This window comes from Protobothrops mucrosquamatus, unplaced genomic scaffold (genome assembly GCF_001527695.2).
Source record: "Protobothrops mucrosquamatus isolate PMUCROS unplaced genomic scaffold, P.Mucros_1.0 scaffold804, whole genome shotgun sequence".
Lineage (NCBI taxonomy): Eukaryota > Metazoa > Chordata > Lepidosauria > Squamata > Viperidae > Protobothrops > Protobothrops mucrosquamatus.
This window is the reverse complement of record NW_015387070.1, coordinates 94764-112677: the sequence shown is the minus strand read 5'-3', so window position 1 is coordinate 112677 and position 17914 is coordinate 94764. Positions and strand designations below refer to the sequence as shown.

The 17914-nt window shown below is 35.6% G+C and overlaps 1 protein-coding gene across 1 annotated transcript in view; it reads right to left on the bottom strand.

The window, feature by feature from the left end:
* The window catches only part of TTN (titin), a gene marked incomplete in the record, with an annotated part of 304338 nt that overhangs the window by 275073 nt on the left and 11351 nt on the right, over positions 1–17914 (bottom strand). The window contains 16 exon segments of the mRNA XM_015818849.1: positions 830–1074; positions 1599–1829; positions 3037–3242; positions 4329–4471; positions 5146–5355; positions 5456–5516; positions 6771–7029; positions 8557–8622; positions 9143–9427; positions 10811–10936; positions 11069–11350; positions 12392–12529; positions 12984–13133; positions 14448–14585; positions 16333–16470; positions 17433–17558. Of these exon segments, the coding sequence (XP_015674335.1) occupies positions 830–1074; positions 1599–1829; positions 3037–3242; positions 4329–4471; positions 5146–5355; positions 5456–5516; positions 6771–7029; positions 8557–8622; positions 9143–9427; positions 10811–10936; positions 11069–11350; positions 12392–12529; positions 12984–13133; positions 14448–14585; positions 16333–16470; positions 17433–17558 (2804 nt within the window).

The following is a 17914-nucleotide window of genomic DNA, read 5'->3' as shown; positions in this document are numbered from 1 at the left end:
TCCAATAAAACATTTCTACCTCATAATAAAATAAAACAAGTACTTGGAAGGAAAAAAAAACAATGACTTGCAGGAAGGAGGCCTGCATGGATACAGTCAGGGTGAAGGTCTTCTTACTAGTGACATACATTTATGGTCCTCCCTCCCTATAGACATCTGGTTTGTTCAATCCCTACTTATTTTCAAAAATGAACAAAAATAAAGACACTGTTTCTATGATTATGAAACAAAACAACTATGGCTCTACAACATTTCAGCAATGAAAGATTTCTTCCATCCAAACATTCAAAATTGATTCACAGAAAAATAAATTTCGTACTCATTAACATGCTGTCTATGTGCAACTGCAAGCAGTTGTCTCAGGCTATAATCTAAAAATGTATTGTCTGCCCCAAATACAGGTAATCCTCAACTTACAACAGTTCATTTAACGACTGTTCAAAGTTACAATGCCACTGAAAATAGTGACTTATGACTGTTTTCACAGTTACGAACTTTGCAGGATCCCCATGATCATATGATCAAACTTCAGATGCTTGGCAGCTGGTTCATACTTATGACAGATGCTGTGTCCCAACATCATGTGATCCCCTTTTGTGACCTTCTGGCAAGCAAAGTCAATGGGGAAGCCAGATTCACTTAACAACTGGGTTACTAACTTATCACTGCAGGGATTCACTTAACAACTGTGGTAAGAAAGGTCACAAAATGGGGCAAAACTCAATGAATTCTCACGTAAGAACATAAATTTTGGGCTCAATTGTGGTCGTAAATCGAGGACTACCTGTAGTCAAATCATAACTAAGACAAGACTGTTCCTTATTCTTACCGATATCTTCTCATCATTTCAGGTGATGGGATATAACCTGGAGACCCAGTAGGTCCAACAGGCTCAACATATAATTTGGCTGAGCAAATGGCATTTCCTTTGACGTTGCTGGCAAAGGCCGTATAAATGCCTTCATCTTCAGGCAAGACAACAGGAAAGCGTAGACTGGCTCTGCCATCTGGCATGATCTCCATGTGGTAATGGTCTCCATGCCTGATACGCTTGCCATCCTTGTACCATGCAATCTGCATTGAAGAAGGTACAAAACCATATGAGAGGTGAGAATTTTGAGAAGGGTTAGGTAAGGGTTCAAGGTTAGGGTTAAAAAAAACTTTTTTGAGAAGGACCTCCAGTTCCATAAATTGAAAATCGTTATTTGCTGTGACTGCTTTGCTAATGTGCATTTTTCTATGCTTATTTGCAATATATAAAAATAATCATACACAAAGTAAACTCTCTGGATCTCTGAATATTAAAGCAGAAGTTCCAACTGCTCCAAATCTGAGAATCGTTCATCTCGCTATTATAAACAGTAATCAAAATAACGAGTTTGGAGACAGATTTCAGATATATAGCTTTAAGCTGCTTGGATTCATTTGTTTGAAGTGCTTGTAATAAACGTAATGTGTCATTTTTAACCAATATCGAAATCAACAAGATGCAAAATTGGCTACTACCATACTTTAATGCAATTCCAATAAGAAGGTGAGGCTAGGAAGAGTACAAATAACCTATTGCTTGCTCTTCTGAAAGACAAATGCATTCATACCTTAGGCAAAGGATAGCCACTCATCTTGCAATGGAAGGTCACGCCACTTCCTTCAAGGATTCTGTAATTTTTTAGTCTTAAATCAAATCCTGCTTCAATGGTTTCAGATTCAGGAATGTCAACTACCATCTCTTCTCCATCTTCTTCAAGAAGTTCTTCAAGTGTAATCTTAATAATCCGGTACTCAATTTCTTTCATAAGTCTTTCTTCAAAGGAAGAAATATGGAACTCCTGTAAAAAAAAAGAAGAAGAAGAAGATGGGTTTATTCCAATATTAAGAAAAAACTTTTGAAGAAAAAAAAGAGGAAAGTAAAAATGCACAGTCATGCCTAATTTTGAAAAGAAAAGAAAAATACTTTGTGACATACATGGTTGTCTAGCATCCTGTCATGTTGATAAATTATTAATATTGTTCTTGATAGCTGACATCAGACCCTGGCTGTAGGACAGATAATATTTTCCAGAAAAAAAAATAGCCTTCTCATAGGAAGAGGGAGATACTGCTAAAATGACATGTAGGAGGAGACAAGTGGAGACTTAAAATAGAAAGATAGGGGTGGGGGGGGGGGGAGAGAAGGAGGACATGTAAAGACTGGGAAAGGAAAATGTATTTAGATAATGCTAGTTATAAAAGCTTGATTGTTTCCTGGGATGATAGGGCTAAAAAATCTGAAATTAATCAGAATGTGATATGGAGAACAGCACTGAAGAAAAGTAGGGTCCATCTTGGGAAAAAATTACATAGCGAAGATGGCATGGGTGAATGAAGATGAAGATGAAGATGAGATAGAAAGAACAGAATAACAGAGATGGAAGGGGCCTTGGAGGTCTTCTAGTCCAACCCCCTGCTCAGATAGGAAGCCCTAAACCATTCCAGACAAATGATTGTCCAATCTCTTCTTAAAAACCTCCAGAGCATCTACGACTTCTGGAGGCAGGTTGTTCCACTGATTAATTGTTCTAACTGATAAGAATGTCTCTGTGTGTGTAAGAGAGAGAGAGAGGGAGGGAGGGAGAGAGAGAGAGGGAGAGAGAGGGGAGGGAGAGAGAGAGGGAGAGGGAGAGGGAGAGAGAGTGCCAAGGCTAGTTTGAGAGAAAATGCCAACGAGTATGATTATTACTATTAATTAGTAGAAAATAGGAAGGAAATTAGACATAGAAATAGAAACATTTGCTGAACTCTGTAGATTGCATACATAAGCTGTAGGAAATGGGTAAAATTAAAATGCCTATCAAGCCTCAAGCCACAATAGAGGGAGGGGGGAATATAGAAAAAATAAATTTGGCTTCTTTATCGATAAATAAATGTTGCCATAGTACAGTAATGGTGTATCAGAAACTGCAATTAAAAAATTGGTTTGCCATGATAATATCACAAGTTTTGCATGATGTCATGAATCAAAACCTACGAACCCATGTAAACCTGTGCCACACTTACTTGTTCCTCTGCAAATGTCCTGATTAATACAGTATCTTTTGCCATTTTCTTCCTAATCAGAGCTTGTTCTTTTTCATATTCTTTTTCATAGTCAGCATATAAAGTGGGTGGGGCAACTGCAGCTACTTTGGGTTCTTGAACATAGGCAGTTACTTCAGTTTGATACATTGTTTCTTCTTGAGATTTTAGGTAGACCTCATAATCAGCTAAAGAAAAAATAATAAGTAGTTAAAATATAATTTAAAATAACTCTAGCAAGAACATTTGTGTTATTCCTTAACCATTGATATAAGCAATAGTTCCAGTTTACAAGTCAGAGCACTATATTTTAAACAGAACACTTTCTATTTGTAAACACCCATTGATAAACAAAATACTTATGTGTCTACAAGTTGGAGAGATTAATTCTACCCTCCTTTTATAGCCAAGTAATAATTAGAGATTTCAATGAATATTTTAAATCACTGGTTCCAAGCAATTGATGGAGACTTATGTATGAACTATTAATCTCTTGGCTTGTAGTTGGCTTCTGGAAGTGCATGTTGGAAATAATAATTGACCAAGTATGATAGTGCTGTGCTCTTTTACTAAAAAGAGAAGTAATCATTAAATATGATCAACATCAAAGATTAAATTTAACTCTCTCTTTTTTTGGCTACGCAAATCCTATCCTTCATTAGCTGCATTCGCCTAGTAAGATAAGTGGCAAGTCTAAACTAGCCTGAACATACTCACCCGCTCCTTCCTGTGAACAGCATAGCTATTGACCTCCCCACAACCTGGTTTGTATATAGTTAGATATGTTATCCAAACAAAATGCAGATATTACTTTCAGCTGCACAAAAAGGACAGCCTTGCCTTTCTATGGTTAATTTTGGCCAGAAGTATTCAGATGACACCTTTAATTATAAGCAAGTACTTTGGTAGTCATGTAAGTATGTAAACGCATGGTGATCTTCCAGTTCACATTTTTATCATTGGCATCCTTGTGGCTAACTGTGGATGTCTCTGGCTGCATAGACTATGGCTTTGCACATTCCACAATAGTTTATAAAATCTATTGTTTGTTTGTTTGTTTGCTTAAATGTTTTATATAGCCACCAGTCTTATGACAGTGGTTCTATTTATTATTCTTGAACCACATTTAGGATATCTATTGTTCTTTTCTCCTAAATTACTTCATTTGGCAAAACAGAATGTTCATAATGTCACCTTTTAAATAAGGGCAGTGTTTACCAAATCAATTTTCCCTCATGATTCTTTAAAATCCATTTTCACCGGTTCTTACTTACCTTCTTCTAATAAGAAAGCTGATGCAGAAACTTCCCCATGTTTGTTACGAGCAACAATAGTATATTCTCCGGCATCATCGGCAAAAGTCATAGAAATTTCAAGTCTGCATTCCCCAGTTTCTTTTTTATGAATGATTTTGTATCTTTAGGAAAAACAACAAACAAACAAGCCCTCTAAGAATGAAGAATTACGAAGTCAAAATTTTCAAATCTATCAACCCTAATGAGAACCAAATGCTTCAAGAGTTTGAAGCAACGCAGGCCTTAATGTGGCCTCAAGAGGAAGCTGCTCCTTCAAGAGACAGAACAATGGGGTAGAAATGATAGGAAGATATTGTCTCTGAATGGTTCAGCCAGACTTGCCAAAGTTTTGCCCTTCACATGAGGCAGAGATTCTGTTTGATGTTCTTCTTTAGTCAGTCAGATGTCTTGGTCTCAACAGCATAGCTGAAATGCTTCACAAGATCAATTCCTGTTCACACATTACCTCCAAAAAGAATTTCTTTAAGAGGGAAGACCCCCCCCCTCCAACCTAGACTATTGTTCCAAACACCATCTATTGTGATGTGACATGCAAATATGTAATTTTTCTCTTGGAAATAATATAGCCAGTGCACTTTGGGCCAGAGACATTAAAGTTACATCATTATGCAATCTGAGAAAGACGTTTATCTTCCAGTTTCAAGTCCAATCTCCTTGAAAGAAAAAATTAGGTATTATACCATTGGGGCAGCATTATACAGTAATTCATTTGTTTTATGCATAGAGTTTTCATACCATGTAGACATTGCATTTCACTATAAAATGCTTATTGTACCTGTAGCCTGAAGTGACAGGAAGCCCAGCTTTCTTCCAGTAAATATGCGGCTTTGGGTTGCCCCCAACCTGGCACTCAAAAATGATACTTCCACCTTCAATTAACCTCTGTACAACAGGCTTCATTATAAAGAACGGAGCTGCAGCTTCTCCAGGTACTTCTTCTGCTGCAGCAATTTCTGCCATTATTACATCTTTGGACTCTACATAGCTGGACATATTATAAAAAAGTGAAAAATTAGGAATGGAAGTGAATGCTATCATTAGCTATCATCACAAAGCCAAATCTCCACAGTTGTTTTAATAATTACCGTCTTTCTTCAATGACCTCTTTTGCAGAAACAGCTTCTTTGGTCTCAAACTCCTCTGAGACTATTTCAAAACAAAAGAATAACAAAACTGGCATCAAGATACTTTCCAAAATGGATCACCAGCAGAGATACCCACAAAATGCCACTGAGAATGGCCACAAATTAAAGGATTCAATTGTATAATCCAGATGTAGGGATTAACTTTGGAATTTTCTCTTTCTAGGAATAATTTTGAAAAAGATCAGTTTTCAAACTGACCAAGTGTAAGAAATGTTTAATCTAAATAATACAAATTAGACCAAATCATAACTCTGGATCCTGGATTTTTACGTATTTATAATTAGAACATGCCACTTTCCTAATTTTGATTCAATAGGAAATTACATTTTGTACAAACTAAATGTCTTCTTTGTCTTGTGCAAACCACACTGTGCAAATGCTTTTAATTATAATCTGAACAAGCATTATTCCTTGAATCAGTTTAAGCTACATTTTTCACTCCATTGCAACTCTTGCAATCATCTTGTGAAGAGTTTCCATATCCTGCCATTTCATGTTCAGTTGGATAACTATTTTTGTATTGAGCTCCGTCAAAGTAATGGATGATGATTGATCCAAGTCACAACTTCTTTAAAATAGTTTAATAAAATCAGGTTTTTTTAAAAAAAAATAAGCTGCTGCTTTTGCATGATTTGATGGTTTGTCTATGGATTAGATTTATAGGATGAATGAGTTTGTCCTTGCAACATGGTGCAATTGCTTTGTACAGTAATGAAAGAAATATCCTTTTAAGCATGACCCATTTGAGATATTGAGAAGGATTTAGATCACAGTTATTGGATGAGTTGCATATTTCAGCCAAGCCGAGGAGTATACATTTGACGGGAATAAAATATGAGCAAAATGCCTATTTTTTTTCCTTTGGGCATAAATGCTGCCATTATCCCTAGAATGTCAGGGTGAAAAATAGTCTTTCTATCCGCCCAGTGATAAAATCATCCTGAGTTTCATAGCTGAGGGAGATTTAAAGCCTCTGGTCCAAACTCTAAACTGCCACACCAAAATGCTTTCAGATGGATGGGTATGATAAAAATTATTACATGTGCGTAAAGATACAGAAGAGTAGACGCATGACTCCTTTATTCACAGTCTTTAATAATTCGGTGAACCCATTAACTAGAATGGGAAAAATAACCTGTTTGTTTCCACTCATTCACCACTTATGTAATATTCTGTGATATTATACTTATATAACAGTAATATTTAACAGACCACCCACCCAAAAAATCTGCCCTCCATTTCTCTCCATACTTGCCTTGTACAAGGAGGTAGCATGAAGTGCTAATGCTTCCTGCCTCATTGGAAGCTGTGCAAGTAAATTTTCCACTGTCCTCTGCAAAAGCTTCTCGGATCACAAGGCGAGCAACTCCTGCCTCAAAGGTAATTTGGAAATCAATGGAACTTTCAATGTGGTAGTCTTCTCTGTACCAAGCAACAGTTGGAGCAGGATAGGCAGAGATGCGGCACTCCAGGGTGACGGACTCTCCCTCCAGAACAGTCACATTTTTCAGCATCTAGATAGCACAAGCAAGAAAGAACATTGTGGCACCTTAAACAAGTTACTAGAAGTTTGGATTGGCTCCCTTCATTTTGTAGAGCTGGGTATGCATGCAAGAAGGGGCATCTTGGGGTAAGATCACAAGACTAACAATCCAACTAAGGATATAGAGGAAATGAAATGCAGAAAGTAAGTGTGTGTGTGTGTGTGTGTGTGTGTGTGTAAAAGAGAGGTGGGGAGAGAGGGAGAGAATAGAAATGCATGCATGCACAAAATATTCATATAATCTCTTTGCTTATAATAAACATTTTAGAAACATAGAAAACTTTGAACCAGTTCTTGCACCGTACGCAAGAATTCCGCAGAAGTCATTTCACCTTTGAATGTCTGAATTGCAATGCAGGCAGTGATGTTATATGACAATGATAGCTAGATGTCTACCTAGTAACCTAGTATGTTACTAACCACAGCATATAGAAACTGAAGCCATGTCCAAACTCAAACAATGTTCCTCCTTGGTCTTTTAGATTTAAAAATGTCTTGGCGATCTTTTAGATCCTTACATACTCTTATCTTTTGCTGGTGGATTTCCCGTCATTCTATGCTGTCTTACCTTGTTTCGCATTTTATATAGGTTTTATTATGGCTGAGTTTAAATTTCATTTTGTTCATTTTGTTCAAGACTCAAGAAATACTACAAACAAAGAAGGTCTGACAGAATTTTGGTCTGCTCTGATATTGACCACTCCAAAGACATTCTTTTGTGAGTACTGCTGGAAATATTCATCTAAAGTTGATCTGATACTTTTTACAATGCAGCAAATCAATAATATACAGTATGAGTTTCCTATATAAGATTTATTTATAGATCATGGCACTTCTCACTTAATTGTAGGCTGGTATCTTCCTTTGGTTTATTGCCATTATCTTCTAAGGAGTATTCTAAGTGTGTTCTTACTAAGGCTTTATAGTACCATTTTATAAAGCCTTAGTAAGATCACACTTAGAATACAGCATCCAGTTTTGGTCACCATATTATAAAAAAGATGTAGAGACTCTAGAAAGAGTGCAGAAAAGAGCAACAAAGATGATCTGTACTCCGTTTTGCTAAATGAACGCTGACCTGAAGTTTAAAACTTAAGAGCCTCTGAATCTTATAAGAACTACTGCTACAAAATATATTTTTTTCTATTTTGTAAATAATGCAAAAATAGCTAATTTTGATCCTACTGGTCACTTGCTTGAATTAGCCATCAGTATCATATGCACAGTCTCCACTATAAATTTCCACCCACAGACATACATGAATCTCTGTGCCTCTGCTCTCTCAATTTAACTGAATGGGGAAATTCCTTCATGCAATTTTATTTCAGGCTGCAAAGTATATAAAATTAATTTCAATATCTTTTGTACTTTTATTTTCCATACAGTAGATGGCAGTAGAACTGCACCATATTTCCATTTAAAAAAAAGTTACAGTATTCCAACACAGCAAAGAATAAATTAGTCTACCTATCAGCAGAACATTGATTACGGTACTTACTGAGACGATATATGGGGGTGTAGCGGGAACTTCTGTAGGTTTTGGAACTCTAGCAGCTTCGATCACCTAGGGAGATTTCACACAAAGTTAATTGGTGTCACACAACATTTTGTTCAGCAGCAGCATGCATGAGAACAGAAACAAGTCAATGCCCATCTTGTTTGGGCCTTTTCTATTGCTTGCTCTGAGGAAATGGTCTTCAGAGACAGAAAACGATGTCAACACAAATGGTATACAAAGGTCAGTAGGAAGAGAGGGAAACCTTTAAAAAGGGGGGAAGGCTGGTGGAAAAAAAAGGAAATATGTAAAGCAGAGGTGCCCAAAAAGTTGGGGACCTCTGCTTTACATATTTCCTTTTTTTTGGGCACCAGGGACCAGTTCCGTGGAGAGAGGTTTTTCCACGGACTGGAGGGGGTGTAGTTTTGTGTGCTGCCTGCATCCCGTGGATGGGGCTTTGCTTGTTTGTGCGGACCGGTTGCTGGCATGCCGCGGCCCGGTACTGGTCCACGGACTGGGGGTTGGGGACCCTTGATGTAAAGGATGCATTTTTCTGCATGCGAAGATGGGAATGTGCTTAATGACCAACCTTGGGTTCAGCTGCTGGCATTAATTCGACGTGTTCGCGTTCCTGCACCAGTCCACCTGTCACCGTCACACCTATTTCTCTTTTTATTTCAGCACCATAAAGCCTCTGATAGGTGTCAGCAGGTGTCTCTACAAAAGGGAACTGTGGAGAGGCGACTTTCTCTGGCATCAATCTGGGTTCAGGAGACTTTGCAACAGGACGCTTCACAGATTTGGTTATCTTAGGAACAGAAGTTGTCGCTAACTCTTTTTGCAGAGTAGCTATAGCAGAGCCTGCTATGGAAACCTAATCAACCCCAGACCAAAAAAAGAGTTACCACTGCTATTTCTACACAGACACACATACACATACATACATATGTACTAATATGTATATATAAATACATGTAAAATGTAAATGATATGGTAAAATACAGCTTCTTTCTTGCAGCTGTTTGGTTCTAACCTTTCAGAAACTGCATAATGTTTTTCTCTCATCAATTCGTTGTGTTTTTACAAGAAGCAATTAAGACATACGACTCCCGTTTGCTTTTTTGAAATAAAAAATTCTATTTTAATCTTTCAATACAGTTTGCATTCAAATGTTCGTACTGTCAATCAAAATTCATAATTTGTTGTGAAGTCATAATTGGTCTCATAAAAGTCATATACCTCTATTTTTGTCCAGTAGATATAATGATAAATCTTGTCTGCAATATTTAAAACACTAGACTCCATTCATCGGAACACTATTAATTAACTAGTGTTTACATGTTGCATTAAGTATAGCAGACAGAATATACTTGTATTTTCATATACTTTGTCTTTCTTTGAGAAAGAAAAAAAGAACAACTACAGTATTTGGGATAATTTGAAGCCAAGCACCATAACATTATTTACATGTATTTGATTTAAAAAAAAAAAACATCCTCTGTACAATGATAAAGTAACACAACTCTGTATTGGAAAAATGGATTAGATGGAATGGTTAGATGATGAGACCTGTAAAAGAGGCAATTAAAATGTCAAATGGAAAAATGAGAGGGGTGAGAAAAAAAAGGTAAAGCAAAACCCATGTAGTCTTGATGCGTACACTATAATTGGGATTATAAATATACAATATGTTAATTCCTATCCAGATTTAGTATTCAACATAACCAGCTGAAAGGTAGAACAAACACTCTCACTCTGTGAATTATTTGATTAATTTAGGAAGTAAGAATTTGCAAATAATTTTTTATCCTTTCCAGAGAGAAATGGAGTATGCCAGGCATTTTAGGTCCCTTCCTCTACCTTGTTCCTTGTTTTCCAGACACGATATTTTGAAACATGCTTGATTGATAGAACCAGAGCATGTAATATCATACATTTTATTGATGTACTGATACATTTATAGTGGAAGGATAGCAGAAGCTCATTTTCCTTCTCTTACACTCCCTCAACTCTGCTGAGGAGGATTCATCTGGATGCTTTAAAAGAGATTTAGAGGGGTTGCTAGGAAAACTATTCTACCAACAGATGCCATTCTATTGGTGGACAGTACCATTAATTTCCTTCAATAATAAATAAAAGCATGCCCCCCTGGAATGTTTCAATTTTAGAAATTTTCTCTTCCCTAGAGAAAGGAACTGAGTTAACTATTTCAGTAGATATCTCTATTTGCCTGGCATACTCTTCCTTCTCTTCTTACCTCATAAGTATGATCTGGTTTAGGAACAGTAATTTTGGAAACTGTAAAATGAGGGCTTGCTGTACGGGGACGTATGTGTTCCACATGGATTGATTTTTCAAATGATGTTTCTGCAGTCCTTTTAATCTACATTAACCAATAAAAGGGGCATTGAGAAGTTTGCGCTACTTGCCAAATAGGAAAGAAAAGAAAAGAAAAAGAAAAAAAGAAGCTTGGCAGCCATTGGACATGGCTGCAGGGTTAAAAACTGAGCCTAACCTGTGTTGATATGTCCGTTTCCATTATTTCAGCAGCTGCAACATGTATTTTAGGAGGAATTCGAATCTCCTCAGTTTTCACCTCTTTGGTGACAACATGTGGCTCTGGTGGTACCTCAACAACATGTCTTGCTAAAGCATGTTCTTTGTATCCATAGTCCAGAGCTGCCTGTTCAGAATAAGCTTCTTCGGCATAATCTGGTTCTCTTGGTTCTTTAATGCGTGCTTGGTCAACTGCATAAACAACTGTGGCTACAGCTTCAGCCTTTTTGTCAACATCAATCTAAAGGCAACATTTGCAAAACATTGATACAGCACTACATTAATGACAGAACAGCTAGCGCAGAGCACATAACATTCAAAAATGTTACATTTCCAGACTTCTATTAGCCAAATGTTTTTTTCTTATTTCATATGCACATACATTGCCAGTTATAATTATATATAACATTTACTATCTCCATGTGTTCTGGAGCTCTGTTCGTTGAGGTTAATACTGTATATAACATTCCTTAGCAATGTTCAAATGTAAAGGAATGAATACTATATTGAATGCAGACAGTTAATGCTTACTTTCAGTACAGAATGTACAAAACATTCAACCATGTTAGAAAGGAAAGGAAGGGAAGGGAAGGGAAGGGAAGGGAAGGAAAGGAAAGGAAAGGAAAGGAAAGGAAAGGAAAGGAAAGGAAAGGAAAGGAAAGGAGCATTTTCAGATAACCATATAATATATATAATAGCATGGTTGATGAAGACTTACAGACACACAAGCTTCTCAGAAGCACACAAATAATTTTGCAACACACATTTCAGAAAGACCTTTATCCATTTATAACAGACCTTCTACTTAACTTCAAATATGTCAAAATCATGTATTCGAATGTTTACTTTTTTATGGTATTAATTTATATTTCTGTCCTAAGTACATCTACTCAAAAAATACACCTCATGGAATTAAAAGAGTGAATTTCAAGAAAGGCTGCAGATACAATTATATTCTGTTACCTGAAGTAAAACAAAGAAAAGAAGCACCATTTTCTCAATATTCTAATTACCCAATGTAGGAACTGTAATTAATTTCTGAGATGCATATTAATTGTTAGAGAAGAACAATGCCATATGGTACTACTATTTCTTTTGGGGTTTTTTATTGCTGCATATATTATTTTGTTTTGGCATGTAAACAGCCTAGATTTTGACTTTAAGATGGGTAGCTATACAAATGTCTAAATAAATAAATATTGGCACTAGGCTGAGTCAAAAATGTGCATAGTTTTGAATAATTTGTATTAGTAAATTTCTTGTTTTGGTGAATGCTATTCACCTGTTCATGAACTAGCTGGATTTGTTCTCTTTTGACAGCAACGTCTTCTCTGGTTCTTGATATTATATCTTGTTTCTTGCGTTTATCAACCTCAATGATTTTCGGAACTATGGCAATTTTTTCAGTCTCCTGTCTTACCTAATTGTATTATAGCAAGAACATAAGTTTTAGGTTACATAATGTCTCAAAACAAACAATAGTGACAGCAAAATTTCAGAAAAAAAAAGATATTCTCTGTGTATGGATAGAGAAATGTTAATAGATGAAATGCTTTACATTCTCTCCCTGCAGAACATTCTAATTCCTGAAGCAGATAAATATTGACACTTGGTTATTAACTGACTGGCTAGTTACATGTTAAAAAAACTGCAAGTTTAGTATATGCAGTTTTAAAGCCCCAAACACCATGACAGGGAAGCTGTGAATATATTATGACACACCATATGAAAGAATGGTCATTTCCCATTTCTCTTAATGAATGCAACCAGAAAAAAATATGGAGGAGTTAGTACACTTATTAAAGAATTATGAGTATATCAGTGTGAGAATCGGACATGAGAATGACCATCACATTAACAATGGTTCTATTCACCTTTTCTTGGATAAAGTGGGCTTGTGCTTCTTGTTTGGTAGCAATTCTCTCTGTCGTTTTTACTACTGGTGCAGGTACTTTGGGTTTGTCAGCTGTAATTACTACCTTAGGTACAGAAGGTTTCACGGGCTTCACAACTTCTTTCCTTGTCTGATGTTTTTGGTAAAAACAGAGGTGTGATTATATATGTGGTGTTGCAAAAATGTTCATTGGGACAGCAGCGAAAAGCAGACAGGAAGCAGTAAAGCGCATGAAATTACAAAGAGGCAAAAATAATAATGGAATTCTATTCAGATTCTAAAACTACTGATATGCGGTCTTTATACAGCTCCATGTTAATCTACATGGCTTTATTATATTTATAATTGAGCTGACTGCAGAAGGAGCAAGCTGATAATTTATGAATGAAGTGGAAGTAAATCACAGGTTCTTTTCAATGGAAAAGCTAGCCTTCCCTTTCATTTTTGAAATGTAGCAAGAATACAAGAACGATCTTTTAGAAAACCAGGGTTTGTGGAGAATTTTGTTTGGGCCAGATTTTTAAATGAACAGATTTTGTTTGTACTTTCTGGATCAATATACAGATTGGAACATAGTTTAACTTCTGATTGAGTTTTACAAGGCATACATGTGAGGAAGTTTCATTAAAAATAATATATTATAGAATATTATCTACTAAATACCTACAGTGTGGGATAAATTGACTTGGAATTTCAAAATTAAGTTGGCTGAAAGGAATTTATGTTTGAATTGATATGAGAATTACATTGATTTGAGACAGACTGATTTCTAGATCTACACAAGAATATGATTTCTTACAATTAGCTTTTTGTTTAAATCCATGTGGAACAAGTTATGGGAGAAAACAGTATTTTTTGTAACACAAACCAAATTCAGTTCCTAAACATTTTCTTTTAAAGATTTGTAAAGCTAACATTATCTTATATATATATTATTAATTATGTCCCTTTGAAACATCTCCTCATTGACCCGATTGAAAGAAGATCCAGAGAGAGCAATGAATCTAGTAGGACATTTTAAAGATGAGCAAAAATAATTACTGAATTTCAGTGGCTAATTTGAATACTGAAAAAAAAATTCTATTTTTTTCAGACTGAAAACCACCAATAAGCTTTGAAAAATATGAACATCTTAATAAAGAAAGAAACATTCCATAAAAATTTCTAGATGGAAGGAACTGGATTATTTCTCATTTTTCTTTAAACTTTTTAACTTTGAAGGATTCCTTTGAAGTGGTATATAAGATTTTTGAATGAATCAATGAAATTTTAATTAGGATTAAATTGATGTTTTAACTTAACTTAATGAAGAGAACTTTTATAAAAGGGAGCAAAGTTGCAATTGCAGGGAGTTCACAAGAAAACAAAGGAAAATAAAAAGAAATATGAAAATAAAATCTGCAGCTGAGCAGAGAGAACATTGTGCAAAATTGATAATATTTACCTTTTCATGAGCGATGTGCATTTCTTCCCTTCTGGTTGATATTTCTTCTCTGGCTCTTGAAATCTGTTCTTGTTGCTTAAGTAATTCAGGAGCAATTATTACCTTGGGCACAGGAACTTTAACTGCTTCTTTTCTTATCTAATCATGTGATAGAAAAGAAAGGATTTCAGTTATCAGATTCTCTTCCTGCCATCTCTAAAAAACTAATATTATTTTTTTCAATAACAGAGGTAACTTTAAACAGCACATTGCCATCCATAGTTCTGCAGACAACTAAGTATTACAATAAATAACTCTGCTAAACTCCATCCTGTATTGTGATCAACATTGAAAATAGCAATTCTAGAATTGGAATGTTTGTCTTTATTTTATTTCATCTTGTTTCATTTCATTCATGCATTTATACTTCTGGATATTTTTTAACAATGTTCAACATGCCATATTAAATTGGTTTGCATTTCGAGCCATAATGGGTGGCCTTACTAAGCAAACAACATCACAAACTTCATGCTTTGTAGGTAAGTATTTGTATCGCTATTGTCATGGAATGTACTCCAGATCCCTGGGGGGAAGGGAAGCAAGAGACAATACAGTTCAGATAGTTTGTGTGAGAGAAAGAGGGTGAAGACAGCTCCTCCCTAATAGTTCCAGAGTATAAGCTTTATGGGGGTTGGGGGTTGGCTTTAGTTTGGCAAAATTCTGTTTATTGGTGAGGAACAATAACAAAATCTTCTTGGAGAAATCACAACATGTCTTTTTTGTTTTTGGGGACTTGATAGTAGTGGGGCTGTATATTTCACTTTAGACAGCTTCAATCTTAAATACATTAAAGGTGTGCCAGATATGTTGTCCAAAGTAAAATACCCTACACAAAATACAATTTGTACCAATTGTTACTATTTGATAAAACTGATTGGAAGTAAAATGAACAGCAATCTCATTTTTGATTAGCAAGAGTACCCTGAAAATATTGCTCCTGTGTCCTTATGTCACTTCAAAGCTTCAGCAACCTGCCCAATCAGTTTTTTATATCCCATACTACTGGCAACTGACATGCAATATTTTAAGGGGAAACTAAGCACGCTGAATTTCAAAACTGTGGTGACATTTACCCCATGATTTTATTTTATTTGTTAGAAAAGACTGTGTCTCTTCAGAAGTGTCCCCAAAATTCTTTCTCAGTAGCCCCGTGTTGACTCCTAACTTTGTTATTTAAGTAAGCGATGTTACAGCACTTACACCCAGAGAAATAAAATTTGGGCTGCATTTTCTTGAACAATGGCAATAGCACTTAGACTTATATACCACTTCATAGTGCTTTACAGCACTCTCTAAGCAGTCTACAGAATCAGTGTCTTGCCCTCAATACAATCAGATTTGTTTGAACAAAGCAAAACCCCAGGAGTTACTAAGGAAATGGTTTGTTGCTGCGTGGTTTGTGTACAATTTTTGGAACATCCCACAATTTCAAAAGCATTTTTCCATTCCAAAAACTGTTTAAGAAAACTAGGATGCTGTTGTTTCCTTCACCAACCTCTATAATTTTGAGGTTCTAAGATCAAAACTTCTCTTCACCTAGTAGGCCAATGTAATTAGTCCTATTTAATTTAGATAAAGGATTTAGAGAGACTTCTGTGAATGTCAGAAGTGACAAATATACTGCATATTGGGGATAAGTGGAAAACATCAAGCTAGAGGAATATCAGATAACTCAAATCTTCATTACAATAATAGACAAGTATAAAGTTAGAGACATAATTTCCAAAGAGGAATTCTTCAAAGCAGTCATAAGCAAATCAAAGCAGAAATGAATGCATATTTAATAGTATTAATAAATTTTGTAATTAAGAAAGAGGAAGGTTTGTTTCACAAGACTGATATTTACCTTTTCATGAGTAATGTAAATTTCTTCCTTTCTTGTAGGAATTTCTTCTCTAGCTCGTGAAATCAGTTCTTGTTCTTTAATTGTGTCAGCAGCAATTATTACCCTGGGCACAGGAACTTTCACTGGTTCTTTTCTTATCTAATTTTATGATAGAGAATAGAGAGTATTAATGACTGAATCTAAACAAACAATGACAAAATTTCTCAAAATATATTACACATGAGATGACCATAATTAGCACAAGGGGAAGGTCTAGCATAGGATTCAAATCAATAAACTTCAGCAACATAAAGACCCAGTTTGGTCTAGTGGTTAAGGCACCAGACTAGAAAGTGGGAGACCATGAGTTACAGTCCCTTCTTGGGCTTGAACACTAGCTGGGTGACTTTGGGCCAGTCATTCTCCCTCAGCCCAACCCATCTCATAGGATTGTTGTTGTGCAGAAAATAGGAGGAGGAAGGTGTGTTGGATATGTTCAGATATCTGGAACAGAATATTCTAGAATATTCTAGAATAGAATAGAATAGAATAGAATAGAATAGAATAGAATAGAATAGAATAGAATAGAATTCTTTATTGGCCAAGTGTGACTGGACAGACAAGGAATTTGTCTCCGGTGTATAAGCTCTCAGTGTACATACAAACAACAAAGTGATCGGTCATAGATCATAATTCATTGTTACAATCATTAATCATAAGATGCAAACTGAAAGTGATAAATCATAAGACACCAATTGGAGAAGGTAATAGGAAAGATGAGAAGATGAGAAGAATAATAGTAATACAGTCTCACTACATGGGCCTAAGACAGTTCGGTGCAAATTAAGTACTCAGCAGAGTGATGGCACGGGGGAAAAACTATCTTTGAGTCTAGTTTTTTGGCATGCAATGCCCTATAGCAGTGTCTTGAGGGGAGAATAAACAAACAAACAAGCAAACAAATAAATATCATGGTTATTCAGCCTGTTGACTTTTCATAGCAAGTGTGGTGAGAAAGAGGGGAATTCCCTTCTGTTCATTGATAATAAAGTATACCATGGAAATGAAGCTTGCTAATGAAATCAGTTGGCTTTTTCTATGAGTAAATGGGTCCTATTTACCTTTTCCTCAGTGATCTGTATTTGTTCTTGTTTTGTAGTAACTGCTTCTTTAGTTCTCAATATCATTTCTTGCTCTCTGGCTTTTTCAGCAGCAGTAGTAATTACTATGGCAGCTTCTTTTTTAACCTTATATTTTAATGGCAAAAAGAAAGAAACGAAAAACAAGCTATAACATTTAATTTCATCAATCATCATATATAAAAAACATGCAATATATAAAAGCAAACGAGGGAAAATACATCTGGGGATAAAAGTTAGTTTAAACTGAGCAAGGGGAAAAAAATAAACGAAGTTTCAGAAAAAAAGTCATACTGATAAATGCATTAGATGAATTAAGATATTTTTCATCAAGTTTATTTAATTGGTTCAGGGCCTGTTTTAAAATTGTTAGCCAATTCCTAACATTAACATCGGTGGATTTGTTGAACCTGCAAGTTTATTGGTTTTACTGTATCTTTATGACATGCTCGTCTGCAGTATTG